Source organism: Brachyistius frenatus, unplaced genomic scaffold (assembly GCF_029030835.1).
Source record: "Brachyistius frenatus isolate BFR_SWC_R1_liver_20210118 unplaced genomic scaffold, ASM2903083v1 Contig_141, whole genome shotgun sequence".
NCBI lineage: Eukaryota > Metazoa > Chordata > Actinopteri > Embiotocidae > Brachyistius > Brachyistius frenatus.
Window position 1 is genome coordinate 111,539 of NW_027210740.1, and position 13,694 is coordinate 125,232.

The window sequence follows — 13,694 nt, forward strand, 5'->3', positions numbered from 1 at the left end:
TTCCTCATTGTGACACTTTTAAACACAGCATGAAGCTCCCACCGTTTATTGCTGCATATTATATCCAAGATTGTTGTCTTTACATTGCAGATACTTTTGAAATCTTTGTTGATATTCTTACCCAGAGAAAGATTCACGTTTTGTTTCTTTCTTCTTTTTTTTCCCCCATTCAACTCATAAAGAAGTTGAAGGATTAAAAAACACAAGAAAGTGTTAGTGGACGTTAAGACAGCTGATTGTACTTGTGAATTTAATTTTGTGGACAATAGTACAGTTAATTATCTTCTGTCTAGCGCACATTTGATATCTGGCTAACTTTTATTGACTTTAGCATTTACTCACTAACTGCAGCGTTGTGTACTTTGTCAAATAATATCACAAAATACACGTTTTTATCTTCGAGAAGACAAAACACAAAACTTTATCAGAAATAAAATGAGAATTAAGCGGCAGCAGAGATTCATGTCCATAAAGGTTAAACGCTTACTGTATTTAATTTCACTGAAAAGAAACACATTGAACAGAACAGGAAAGAAAATAACAAGTTGAAAAGTACATACAATATCAGCTGTTAGTAAAATCAAACTTCATAAAAACAATGAAAATCCAGCTATTAAATAATTACTGATACGCCTTTATCGGCATTCTGCCTGTCCAGTTCTCTGAGGTTTAACTCAACCAATAAAATTATTTTGCCTGAATAAATGTTAACACCAATATGCAAAGATCCAAACCTGACATATTAGGATAAACATAAGGTTTCCTATTTTGTTTTCAGTTGACTTAATTTTAAAGTCATAATAGTCTTTTTTTAATCAGTTACTGAATTATTCACTCAATTTTATTTAAATAAAATCAAACGATTGTCTGTTTCCTAAAATGTCAGGTCTGGGCTTCCGTACGAAGCTGCTGGCTGAAACCAGAACATCAGGCTCTCGTCACTGTCAACACTTTTAAGTGCTGATAAATCAACAAAATGTTGTTTTAAGTACTTTAAACACTTTTATGTCAACTAAACAGTTCTTAAAGATCTTGAAGCAACAGTAGGCTCAACTGAATGAGTCTTTGAGTACTTTAACATCCAAAGTATTTAAAACACTAATAAATCTTGCTGGACATTTTGTCTTTGTCGGACTCAATACTTTAAATACTAACACGTCAACCAAACGTAGATTTTAAAGACATTCAGCTGAACTCGATCTGTATTATTTAGCTGTGACTCTTGTTTTATAAAAAATAATCCAAACAACCACAGTCAATATTAATATGATTTACTGCACTAATATGTTATCGTCTAGTCTGACATTTTTATTCAGGGCTGCTTCACTCTCTACTGTTTTTTTTTTTTTTTAAGTCAGCGCTAAAACGTCTTGACCTTAACCACCACATTATGTCCAATACTGCATGTTTCTTATGTGTGTCAGTGCTGACAGGGCACATCCAGGCTTTGTCCACACTTCCAGCAGAAATAGTGATTATGATGCCATGTCCGTCCGTCTTTCGCCGTTAGAAAGGACTGGCAGAAGATCAGCTAAGAAAGGAGGAACAGGACCGGGGGGGGGTGGTCAGAGAAGTAATAATCAATAAATGAAACATGTTTTTCAAAAGATAATATTTGAAGGGCTCAGATGTTGAAGCAATTTATGGATTAGCATTAAAGTAGGTGGAACCGTCTCTACCTTTATGCGGTTGCTGTCTTTGTGCCTATTTTCATCTTATTTTAGAAATGTTATTTAATGTGTATTCATTTCTCATGTAAACACCCCTGGTCCACGGTCAATGGCTTAATAATATTAAATTAATAAAAGCAAAAATAAGAATGTATTTGTATGCATGAGAATATGGAACACTGAATGGAATTTTTTGGGGGAAAGTAAATTAAAAACATCGTATTATTTACGTATGCATTGAATAAATGGAAAAGTAAAAGAACAAAGAGGAGTGAAAGAAAAGTTTTAAATGCCTTTAAATGACGTTTGAGGAACACGTGGTGAACGGGAATTAAATCACAAAATGACAAAAACACTTTTAAACTTCGAATTTTACATAGTTGTAGCCTATAAGTTGGAAATACTTTTTAGACTCATATTTATGAGATATATATATCTTAGTTTTGAATAATGCACAACTTGTTTCAATTGTAGCTGCCAGTGTCGAGTGTTTTACAACATCACCATGGTAACAACTGACCGCTAGCACACTGACGCTTACCTTGTTAGTTGAGCTTGTAAGGGTGTCATTGGCGTTAACGACTATTTGTCATAAACCAAAGTTTGTGCCAATTAAAATTTGACGTGATGAGTTACAACAATTAATGTGATGCCAAAATATATTTTGTTGGCAATTGGCCGTTGTGTGAAACGACACGCTTTAAGTTAGTGCCGTTTTTTTTTATTATATATAATATGGTATTGTTATTAATGGTATTTGATGGTTTGACGTTATTATTCAGTATTGTGTCGTGACGCCTCACCTCGTCACAGCCGGAGCAGCGCGGCCGCGCCGTCTGACAGTAGTGCCGTCCGCAGAACAGCTTCCTATCGGACCAGAAGTAGACCAGGTCCACCAAACCCCGGCCACACTCTGAACACACGAAGCACGTGGGATGCCACAGGGCGTCACGGTAACCTGCGCGCTCGGCGTAGACGGCCGGACTCTCCTTGACGACCTCACCTTGGCAACCAGTACAGCGCTAAGAGACAGAAAGCGATGGGTCATGTGCAAAAACTACTGAAACAGATTTGGTGTTTCCAGATCCAGAAGAAACTATAGTGACACATTTCACATAAAATCACATTTAAGGCATCAATTTTATAGTTAAAAAAACCAAAAAGAAACGACACGTGTAAATGCTTTTTGTTGTGACCAGGAAGAAGGAAACGAAGGTCTTTTGGGAAAAATTTCGAAATGTTCTTTTCCATGTTTCATTGACAGCATTTGGCAGGCTGTCATAGTGACCCGTATGCCAGAGGGAAGTAGACGGTAAACAAAACAAAAAAACTTGCTCTGTTGCAACATGTCATGGGCTGATAAGTATTTTGTTGGAGGTGTTGATGAGTAAAGTCAGCAGTCCTTCATAAGGAGACGTTAGCAGGAAAGATAATGTTCACTGTGACAACATTTGTTCTGCATGTTAAAAAAAAAAAAAGTTTTCTACGTAGGCATAGAACTATTTTGATTGTAAGAAATGAACACAAAACTAGTGTTTGCATCATAAAAACCAAAATCACCATTTTTTTTTTCTGCAAAGAGAACACAGGACATGTGATTTCCAGAGCTGTCACAAAAACAAACAAAAAAAAAAATGCTCTTTAACTTTTTACTTGGAGTTTAAGGCCTTTTTTGTGGGTAAAATCCTGCATTGAAGAAAAACTTTTCACTGTTGGAGCCAGTGGATTTCTAACTTGATATATAATAATAACCTGCAGAACTGGAGCAGAATAACAGGACTGGATGTTTCCCATCTGTTTGATTTGTGATTATGCAACACTGTTATTTGTGTTTTGTAATTTCAGGGACACGCCATAAGATAAGGAAGCAAGAGAGTGCCACAATGAGTGCAGTCACATTTTTGCCAAGATAACCGCGATTTCAACTTTACAGGGTCGTTCCCTTTATCTTACTTACGTATTCGGTCCTTCCGCTGCCGTCGGTTCCGTTCGTTGAACCGGTAGCGGAGGCGGCGCTCTGATCCTTGGCCTCCTTCGCTGTCCTCTGAACGGCCGCTTCCCTCAGAGCTCCACCCTCGCCGGGTAAGGCCACCTCGCCGACGCCCAGCACCTCCTGCTTGTACCGCTTCACAAACAGCAGCATGGAGGAAATCTGCAAGAAACAAAACAAAACAAAAAAAACAGGAGAACTCTTCAGATTCAAGTGGTTTAAAATGATACCGGTCAGCAAACGTACAATAACCCAATGTTGGCACGCTCTCGTGGTTTTTTTTTACCTCCTCGTCACCGGCCAGGCTCTGACACTTCATGGGGTCCTGATCGTAGGCGGGGAGCTGGCTGAGGAGCTGCCGGCGTCGCTCCAACGCGCCATGGGTTCCCGAGACCGGACGGTGGCTCTCCGGGAGGAGCTCCATGTACTGCATGGCCTGAGGGGGTCAGGAGGAGGAGGTATGTATCACAGAGAAATATCACCAACACTGCACTCTTCAAATTGACTCGTACAGTTTCCTGCTAAAAGCTGTTTTGTTTTGAACCGAATAGGATATTTGCAATTCCTGTGATTTATGATTTTGTATTATGTTCCAGCTGACACTCAATTAAATGCAACGTACACAAAAAGAAAATGGAAAACCAGAAAGAAATCTTCATCATTAGCATTATGACAGTCTTCATCCTATCACTTTACAAGTCTATTCAATACTGTAATCCACTGCAACTCTGAAAGCTGTTATAAGAAATCCTATCAAATGAGTTCATATCCACAAACATACCTCTGAGATTCACCAGTTACAACTGACTTCAGTGTTGAGGTATTTATTTCTTTAGTTGTCAGTGATGTGCGAGCAGCCAGTTGACATTTATAATTGGAGCGTCTCCAGGGTAAAACTCTGATTGATGACGGGTGTCTTCTTTCTCTCTGTGTCTGTGTTTATCATTTGTCTGAAAATCCACGATACATTTTTGACTCCAGTTTCCAACCGCCGAAACCCGAGCTGGTCAGACGCATATTTTTAAATCGTCCTCGCGCTGCGCAGGTGTTGTCAGGTGACACGTGTGCGCGTGTGTGTGCGCGTGTGTGCGCGCGTGTGTGTGTGTGTGTGTGTGTGTTATCAGGTTACGGCACCACAGTGAGACGGAGACTAACAGTCCGGAGCGGCGCTAGAAAAACCTCAGCGAACAAGACGTCGAAGGTTTTTTTTTTTTCTTTTGGAGGAACATCTGTGAAAACAGCCCATCTGGATCTGTTTCTGCGTGTTCAGCCACAGTAATGTCTGTCATCATTGTAATTGCAGGTTGTGAAGCCTGAAACATACTTGAGCCTGTTTTTTTTTAATGGAAACCGCACAGTTTCGACTGCTCGACGCAGAGAGAGGGCTGCACGAACTGAAAGCTCAACTGAATAAAAGCGGGCGAGTCCTCGTCGGTGATCCTCACCAGCTTCTGGTTGAGGCCGGCCGGCGCCCAGTCGTACGTCGTGGTGTTGAAGGTCGGGTCTTTGCGCGACACCACCGGATTTGTCACGATCATGCGGTTTCTCTTGTACGTGCGGAGGCCCCCACCTCCTTTGACCTTCGCCGTCAGGTGGGCGCAGGGCGAGTCGGCGAGCAGGCGTCCCATCCGCTGGTCGTCTTCCAGGTCGCTGGCGGCGGCGTGATCGACCGCGCCGCGGCCGCACGCTGAGCAGGATTTACTGGAAACAGGAGAGGCCGAGAGGGACGAGGGAAGAGTAACTGCTTTTTTTTTTCTTCTCATCTAAATCGAGCGTGTAAAATACTGACCTTGAAAACCTCCAGGTGTCAATCACCTCATATTTTCTATCAGAAATTGATCCCTCGAAGCCTGAAACACCTCATCCTTCCTTTGCAAACACACCATGAGGCTTTTATACCTCTATCTTATTTATTTTTAGAAGAAAAGCAAAATATGGAATTTGTCTTAGCTGACACTGCAGCTCGTGGTCCATGAATCTCCTTTTCAGAGGTCGACACTGTTGAACAAAGTTGACTTTGCAAAACGCACTCCCCGCAAGGAAATGCTCGAATTGTACGTATATCCATATAAATCAAATAAACTTTTAATTCCCACCAGGTGAAGTTGCTCAATTTATTAACATGGACTTGATCCCTCGCTGGCTTCCCGTCTGCAGGTGGGCCTTGCTCACAGATTATTACTCCTTTCATTGGACTTCTTATTGTTTGTTTTTTGAGACAGAAGGAGAAAAAAAAAAAAAAAAATGAAATGTACCTCCAAGAATGTGGCTGAAATCCAGAGCAGCTCTCCTTACATGCGAGGCTCATCGCTGCGCCTCCTCCTCCTTCTGCACTCGGCTTCACGGACATCTGAGAGGAGACACGAGATACCATAATTCAGCATCATAACACATAATGATGGACGCACTTCTGTTGAATAATATATTAACTGACTTGCCTTTTCACCTCTTCATTAACCATTTTAGTGACTGAAATGAGGACAGAAGGGCGAAAACTAGAAGTTTAGAGAAGCATTTATGTTTGATTTGCCCGTATAGCCATGGCTGGGTGGTAAGTTAGCGGCTAACCAGTTCACTAACTAGCCCTACAAGTTTCCTGTGCCACCATGAACTATGAAATATCTTCTAAAGATACACACATATTAATGAAGCCACTTTCAGGCTTGACCAGACTATAGAGGCAGTTTAAACACACCATGAGGCTTAAAATATGATCTTTTAGAGCAGTAAAAAAGAAGAATAAAGGATAAAGTGAAAGCCTGAAAATGTCCATAACTTCCATCCAACTTCCTCCCCTAATGAGGACTGTGACATGTGGCTGGAAGTACCAGAAAAAAAAAGAGCTAATTGTCGAACTTCGAGTTCACCAAAACAATTTCACCTGAACCTCAAAGAGAGGAGTCACAACTGAACAGCCGTTTGCTGAAAATAGAAACGGTACTTTTATGGAAGAAAAACAAAGAACTTGAGATACTCATATCATCATATGAGTGAAGGGAGAACATGTGAGGCAGAAAAAGCCCGAAGTGACGACGAAGACGTGAGGAAGAGTTGGATCTAAAAGAAAAGTTGTTATTGTGAACATTTCTTTGCGGGTGTGGGAGGAACAGAAGGGAATGAACACACACACACACACACACACACACACACACACACACACACACACACACACACACACACACACACACACACACACACACACACACACACACACACACACACACACACACACACACACACACACACACACACACAGGATGGATGATCTCATCGGCCCGCCCAGTGACATCATCATCATTGTCCAAACAAAAAAACTGATCCTCCTCTGTACTTTGTTCTGTTTACTCTGCATTACATTTATTTATCTTTGGGACTTAAGTTATTAGACTTTTTTTTGTTGAAAAAGTCTTAACTCAAAGTCCACTTATTAGCTTTTTTTTTCTGCAGCTGTAATGTGATCACAGCTGGACAAACTCAAATCACAGATGAATACAATGAGATTTGGTAGAAAGCTCCGGGAGGGGGAGGCGGGTCTAAATATTATTGTGAAAATGACTTTGTTAAAAGTTATGTTTAATTTGGCGATTTCTTTGCATATAAGACAGTGTGTGTTTGTGTGTGTACTTGTAAACCTATGTTTGTAAGAACCAATTTGAGCTTTGGACCTTAATAATGAGGACATTCTGGGAACGTGAGGACATTTTGTCTAACCGTGACTCTCTAACAACACCTCGAAAGGTCCGTTTGTGGGCTCAGACTTGGTTTTTAGGGTTCAGGTGACTGAATCAGGTTTCAGGGTAATGTTGTTGTTTTTTTCAGGTAGCCAAGCAAAATGGAGTCAGTTGAGGATGAGGTGTCGGCACACTCACATGTGTGTCCCAGTTATGGTCGCCAGGTTTTGGGCCAGTTTGGGCCTAGAATAAGCACATTTTTACCGCATTTGGACCGACGATGCAACACCTGTGGTGAACTGAATTTTGAGCGGGACAAAGACCTGGTTCAGTTTCGTTTTTTTTATAATGTATCTCTCCTGGACTGCACAGATTTGTTCCATTATGGAGCCAACCCATTTTGGCGACTGCATCTGTGCTGTTAAGCTGTGACTTTTGGTTGGCTAATGCTTTATGTCAACAAGTGTCCTGACAACTATAGAAATACCAACGTGTGAGAAACGACAGGCTCTTTTTAAAAGCCTCTGGCGGGGAAACCGGACTCCACCTGTCCGTCTGTCAACAGGTATTAACAAGCCTCCTCTGGGACGCGTTCAAGGACGTAACGCACCGGACGTAGAGAGGCACGTGTTCTTATAAAACCGCACAAAACTAAACAGCCTCCTGTTTTCTTATATCAGGTTTTCCACCACATGTTGAGCCTGGCTGCAGAGATTTGCTCCCGTTCAGTGGAGTACAACGCCGATGTTGACGATGAGGTCTCAACGTTAAAGTGTTGAGGTCCGAGCTCAAGTTATTCTGCATTAAACTAGGAAAACCCATTTCTTTATCGACCAGTCCAGAGGAAGCCAATCTTGAAGCAGGAAAAAAAAAAAAATAAATAGCTGATTTGAAGCTGAAATAACACTCGAGTCTAAAATATCATTGGATGCTGCAACGTTAGAAGAAAAAAAAGTCTGACATTTTTAGGAAACACACACACATTCATTTTTTTCCAGCTAAATAAAATACATGAGAAGATCAATGCCGCTCTTAGACATGAGAGTAAGTATCAAACTTCTCACATAAACCTAAACAAGAAAGAAATGTATGTACATTTTCCAAAATGTCCAACTATTCCTTTAAGTCCAAATAAGGAAAAACAAAACCCAGAAGTACAACCGAACTCCACTAATTCTTCTGTAAACAAACACACTCCAGCTCGTGTTGCGATGTGATGATGTCACCAAGGGGGGTTAAATTCTCGGCCTGCCACATCGGACATTATCGGAGGAGAGGCGAGCCTCATTACAATGACAGAAGACAGATGAGTGTGTTCGGAGGTGTGACGAGAGACGGCTGCGTTGAAAAGGTCAAAACGACGATGACAGCCGCAGTAGAAACAGCTGAAGAAGAACTTCATTGCGTCCCTCAGGAATACGCTGACTGACAGGAGTGCGTGTTTATTACAGAGCCGAGCGGACACCGACAGGAGAGAGAAAAAACAAAACACCTTTCTGAGGTTCAGTTTAAACCCGAACCAGCTGTAAAGGAGCATTTCACTTGAACTCTGGCTGTAGATATGACAGAGTCCACTTCCAGTGAAATCCAATCCGTTAGCAGTTTGTTTAGTGGTGTTGTGAGTCACAGTGAGAGCAGACGTGACTCAAATGTTCTTTTTTTTTTGTTTTTGTTTTGGGTATTCATGAACAAGTAAAAATCAGTTTTTATGGTTGCAAAAGTTTTTCTGGGGGCCTTTTTCTGCCTTTAACATCAGGGCAGATCTTAAAAAGCTTTTACAGTCATTTTTGTTGTTGTAAAAATGCTTTTCTTCTGGTTTCTAACAGCTTTCAGACCAAATCAGATGGAAGACCTTCAATGTCACTCGAAAAAATGCCCATAATTTGATAAAATTGCATTTTTATCTATTTATTGGCCTGGAATAATTTACAAGATAAAACTTCATCTGTAAACAATTATGTGTTTCATGAGGAATTTTGTGTTTCCGTGTCTCGCTCAGTTTTGTTGTGCTAAAAGCAACTGATGTAAATAAATGCACGACGGACAACTGATTGTTTGGTGTGTACAATGTCTGAAAAACCAAAGAAGTATCATTAAAAAAAACAATTAAAATATCACATTTTGAAGCTGCTACTTATAAATTTGGAGCATTTATACTTAAAAAAAAAAAAAAAAAAGACCAATAAATTACCAGATATTTGCCAATGTTACGTCACAAAGAAATTAATCAACTAACTATTTCTTCTTTCGAGTACTGGTTGGTTTCTCAGGAAGTATTAACACTGCTGTAAAACTGAATATAAAAAATATTGAACAGTTGCATTGCTACATATGATTACATGTATTTGACTATTTTTTCAAATTAAAAACCCAGAGTAACCCTGATATTTTGATGCTCTATGTCAGGTCCCCTAATCTGCAGCCAATTTTTGTCCTCTACTGTTTTTTTGTTTTTGTTTTTTTTGCAGTAAGGAAACAACCACAAATACTGAACAGTTTCAAAATAAGAGCTTTTTCGCAAATGATGCAGGGAAGAAAACTCTCTTTTTCTTAGGAAAAACTGTGTCGGCTCTATATTTAGAAAATCAGATAAGGCGAGTATGTTGTATGTGGATCAGACTCTGCTGAGTAATTCTAAACACGCCGGCTATGTGAAAAGATAACTGCAGGAAATATGGTGAGATAAGAGGCGGGAGGTCGCAGAGGGGCGACTTGACCCGCCGTGAGCCAAGAAGACACATGGCATCCTGCATATTTCCTGTTATTTACACACACACAAAAAAAAAAAAAAAAAAAGAAGAAAGAAATCACACAAAACACCACAAATGAGCCGCCATTTCCGGTAGTGTCACTATTCACCATTTAAAAGTGTAAAACAAACGGGATTGCCAGGAAGAGAAAGCCGGATAAGAGACTGAAGATTGTAGTGAATTTTAGTCGTTTGCTACAGAATCTATATTAAAAAAAAAAAAAAAAAAAAAAAAAGTGTCCTTATGATTAAAACTCTCAACGTTGGTGAGGTTTTTTAAAACTGTATTTTCAACTTAAAAGCTGGAATGATGAGTTAATGGGTCAATTGGGGAAAATAATACCAAGTATGAACTAAATAGAGTTTGGGGGGAGGGAAAGGTCAAAGGTCAAGGTCACTGCGACCCCCAATTTGACACAGTCACATGATAAATCAGGAACGCCTGCATGGAATCTCTTCAAATTGCGGCACGATCAAGGATGAACCGATTCGAGTTTGGTGGTCGAAGGTCAAAGTTCAAAGTCACCGTGACCTCCCGTCCCTTTTTCATTTTCTGACATTTTGGCGTCAAAGCAATTAACCTGCGGCTGCTGTTGTTTCGGGCCCATTTCTGCCTGATTTTGCGTTCCTCTTATTTCAAGCTTATAGCTGCTCAACTCAAGTAGATGCGTAGTCTGGGTTTTAGATTTTTTTTTTTTTGGGGGGGGGGGGATTTTTCAGTGGTGCCTCACCCACTGTGTGTGTGTGTGTGTGTGTGTGTGTGTGTGTGTGTGTGTGTGTGTGTGTGTGTGTGTGTGTGTGTGTGTGTGTGTGTGTGTGTGTGTCCATGTTGGGAGTTATTTCCATCCTGGTGATGCCATTTTTTCCATCGCCAGGGCCCTAAAGACAGGGATCAAACTCCCCCCCCCCCCCGACAGGTGACAACTGATCTTTCAGGTTATCAGCCATCAGACTGATGTGACCTCTGGACAGACAACCAAAGACTGAAATGCAGGTGGGGTGGGGTTGGGGGGGACAAAGTGCTGGCAGGACAGACCCGGCAGGGAGGATCAGACCCTCGCGGTCGTGGATTACCTTCACTGACCAAATTAGAAATCGACTGCATGCAAACGAGCCAGAGTGATTTGTCCAAACGGATTTTAACATATCTTTAACTGCAGAATGTTTGCAGATTAAAAACAATCTGAACCAACAGTTTGCAACTGAAAGATGATCAAAAATTTAACTCATCACCTCCTGTTTTATTCACAGGCGGGGGGGGGGGGGGTCTATCTTCGAGAGAATCTACGTGTTTAATAAAAATTCAACTGTTTTTTTTTTTCACTTTAACTGCAGCAATACATCATTTTTTTCTTCTTGGACAATTTTCCTTCGACAAATGAACTCTAATGAGTAAAGTCTCATCAGTTCCAGGTAATGAATTCGACTTCTCCGACAAAGTTCATACATTTATTTGACCATATCTAAAAAGTGTCATCAACTCTTCAGCCGTGACGTGGGAATAAATATGGCAGCTAAAACGCGAGGGACGTTTTGTGAATGTCATAAAGCAGCTTCGGGTTATAGTGACTTTTGTAAGAAGTCAAATTTGATTTTTTTTTTACCATTATGTACAAAGTTCTTCTAAATTCGAGAAAAACTGATAAGACAGAAATATCAAACGACATCCGACGCAGAACTCATAACCCGGCGTTGTCTCTTGCATCGCAGCCAGTACATGCACGCCTCATTTCCTGTAAATCCCTTGTGCATGGGTGCGCAATTAAAATCCCTTGCAGACTTCCAAACCATTAATCAGAGAAGCGAACTGCGTCAAATTGCCCTCTTTAGGGAACAAGTTTCAAACTGAATTAAAAGTTAATTTCTGGAAATTAACCTGGTTATAAACCTCTGAATTTTGAGCAATTAAGATAAGTCTGGCGTTGAACTTATTATTGCCTCGGTTGGGAAAACAACCAACCAATCAGGTGTTAGTGGGCGGGTGTTACTAATGGAGAAGTCCTTGCTGCTAATTGCTTCCTGGTGGCCACTTGCGGTACTGCAACGCAATAAAAATAAAATAATAAAAACCCGTGATAGGAAACCTCAACACAAATAAGGTGAAATATAATTTTACTTTGCTTTTGATTTTAATCATGAGGTTTTAATATGTATTAACACTTTGTGAATGATGTCATCCCAATGATGTCGTCCCAATTGGGCCAAGCGGGAAAATGTTGAAAAGTGAAAAAGTAAAGTAAATCTGAAAGCTGGAAGACATTATTGAATTCACTTCTTGTAATACAACCAAGTTTAGAAACTGCATCAGAAATTGTGATTTTTTTTTTTTTTTTTTAAATCCACCTTTAACGACTCTTAAAACAACACACTAATTTAACTGCTTCTAGTCGGACATCACTTGACTAAATATGGCAAAATTAAGTAAAGAATTTAAACATTTAAAGAATCTAAATATAGATGCACATGAATAAAACGGCAAATAAAATCACCTCAGTAAAGTGTCCTTTACATCAGACTAAAAAAAAAAGAAGAAAAAAAGAAGAAGTGACCCTCTGACCCTTGACCTCCACATCTGGAAGAGTCTCTGAACAGGAATCTTGAGAGGCAGATGTTTGTTACCTTCTCCATGGCTGAACTCAGGTCCATGTCGGGCGGCTCCAACTCCTCCGATGCTGCTGCTGCTGCTGCTGCTCGCCTCTCCGCCTCTGGTCTTCCAGAACAATGAGACTTTAAATTCCTCTCCTGTCGACCACACTTCCTCCCCCTCTCCCCCTCTCTCCTCTCTCTCCCCCCCCCCCCCGTCTCTCTCTCCACCCACTCTCCACCGCAATTTACCAGTCTAGACTTTCCCTCCAGTCTTTCTCTCTTCACTCTTTCACTCTTCACTTACTCGCAGCGACTTCCAAACTCACCTCTCTCTCCTTCAGCTGATGACTCCCCCCTTCCTTCCTCCTCCCTTCCTCCTCCCCTCCGCTCCCCAACGCTTCCCCCCGCCTGGTTGCCAGCTCTCCTTCTGCAACATAAGCGGAGCAGGTTTTTCTTCACCTCCCGATTTTGCCCCCGAAAAGCAAGCAGATCCGTTTCTCCCCCCCCCTCCCCCTCCCTCCCTCCCTCCCTCCCCCCTCGACACTCTTCACACTGAGTTCACCTCCTACTGCAGGTAAATGGTTACAGCTGAAAACCACGTGTCAGCAGACCGGCAGTATAATCTGGGGGTGATTTACGCACGCGCGTACCAGCAGCTGTGCTGCTCCTCACTGACAGCTCAATCTGAACTGTTTGTGTGTTGTTGTTGTTGTTGTTGTTGTTGTTTTTAAATAATCTGAGACAAAGACTTTCGAGAGCACTGAGGGATTCCCTGCTCGCACTCCGCCAGCCAATCAGAGTGAGACTGACAAAACTCCTGGGGCCAATAGGAGCATCGGAGAACTCTTCCTCCTCCTCCTCTTCCTCCTCCTCCTCCTCCTCCTCATTCTGCAGCGTTTCAGTGAGTTTCTCAGAAGAATGTAAACAAAAAAAAAAAAAAAAAAAAGAAGCCTTGTGAGGCGAGAGGAGGCCTAATGGTGCCCAACACAGACCGGGACTTTCAGGCTCTCACAGCTTTTATAACACTT

General features: G+C 41.2%; 1 protein-coding gene across 1 annotated transcript; it reads right to left on the reverse strand.

The window, feature by feature from the left end:
* On the reverse strand, positions 1–12,829 carry lmcd1 (LIM and cysteine-rich domains 1). Its single transcript, XM_069715342.1, has 7 exons — positions 12,700–12,829; positions 5,916–6,010; positions 5,106–5,361; positions 3,947–4,096; positions 3,628–3,822; positions 2,474–2,692; positions 1–1,531 (listed from the first exon to the last, which is right to left on the reverse strand). Exons 1-7 carry the CDS (start codon positions 12,724–12,726, stop codon positions 1,421–1,423), a joined length of 1,053 nt encoding a protein of 350 aa, XP_069571443.1. The 5' UTR covers positions 12,727–12,829; the 3' UTR covers positions 1–1,420.
* Positions 12,830–13,694: the final 865 nt, after the last annotated feature.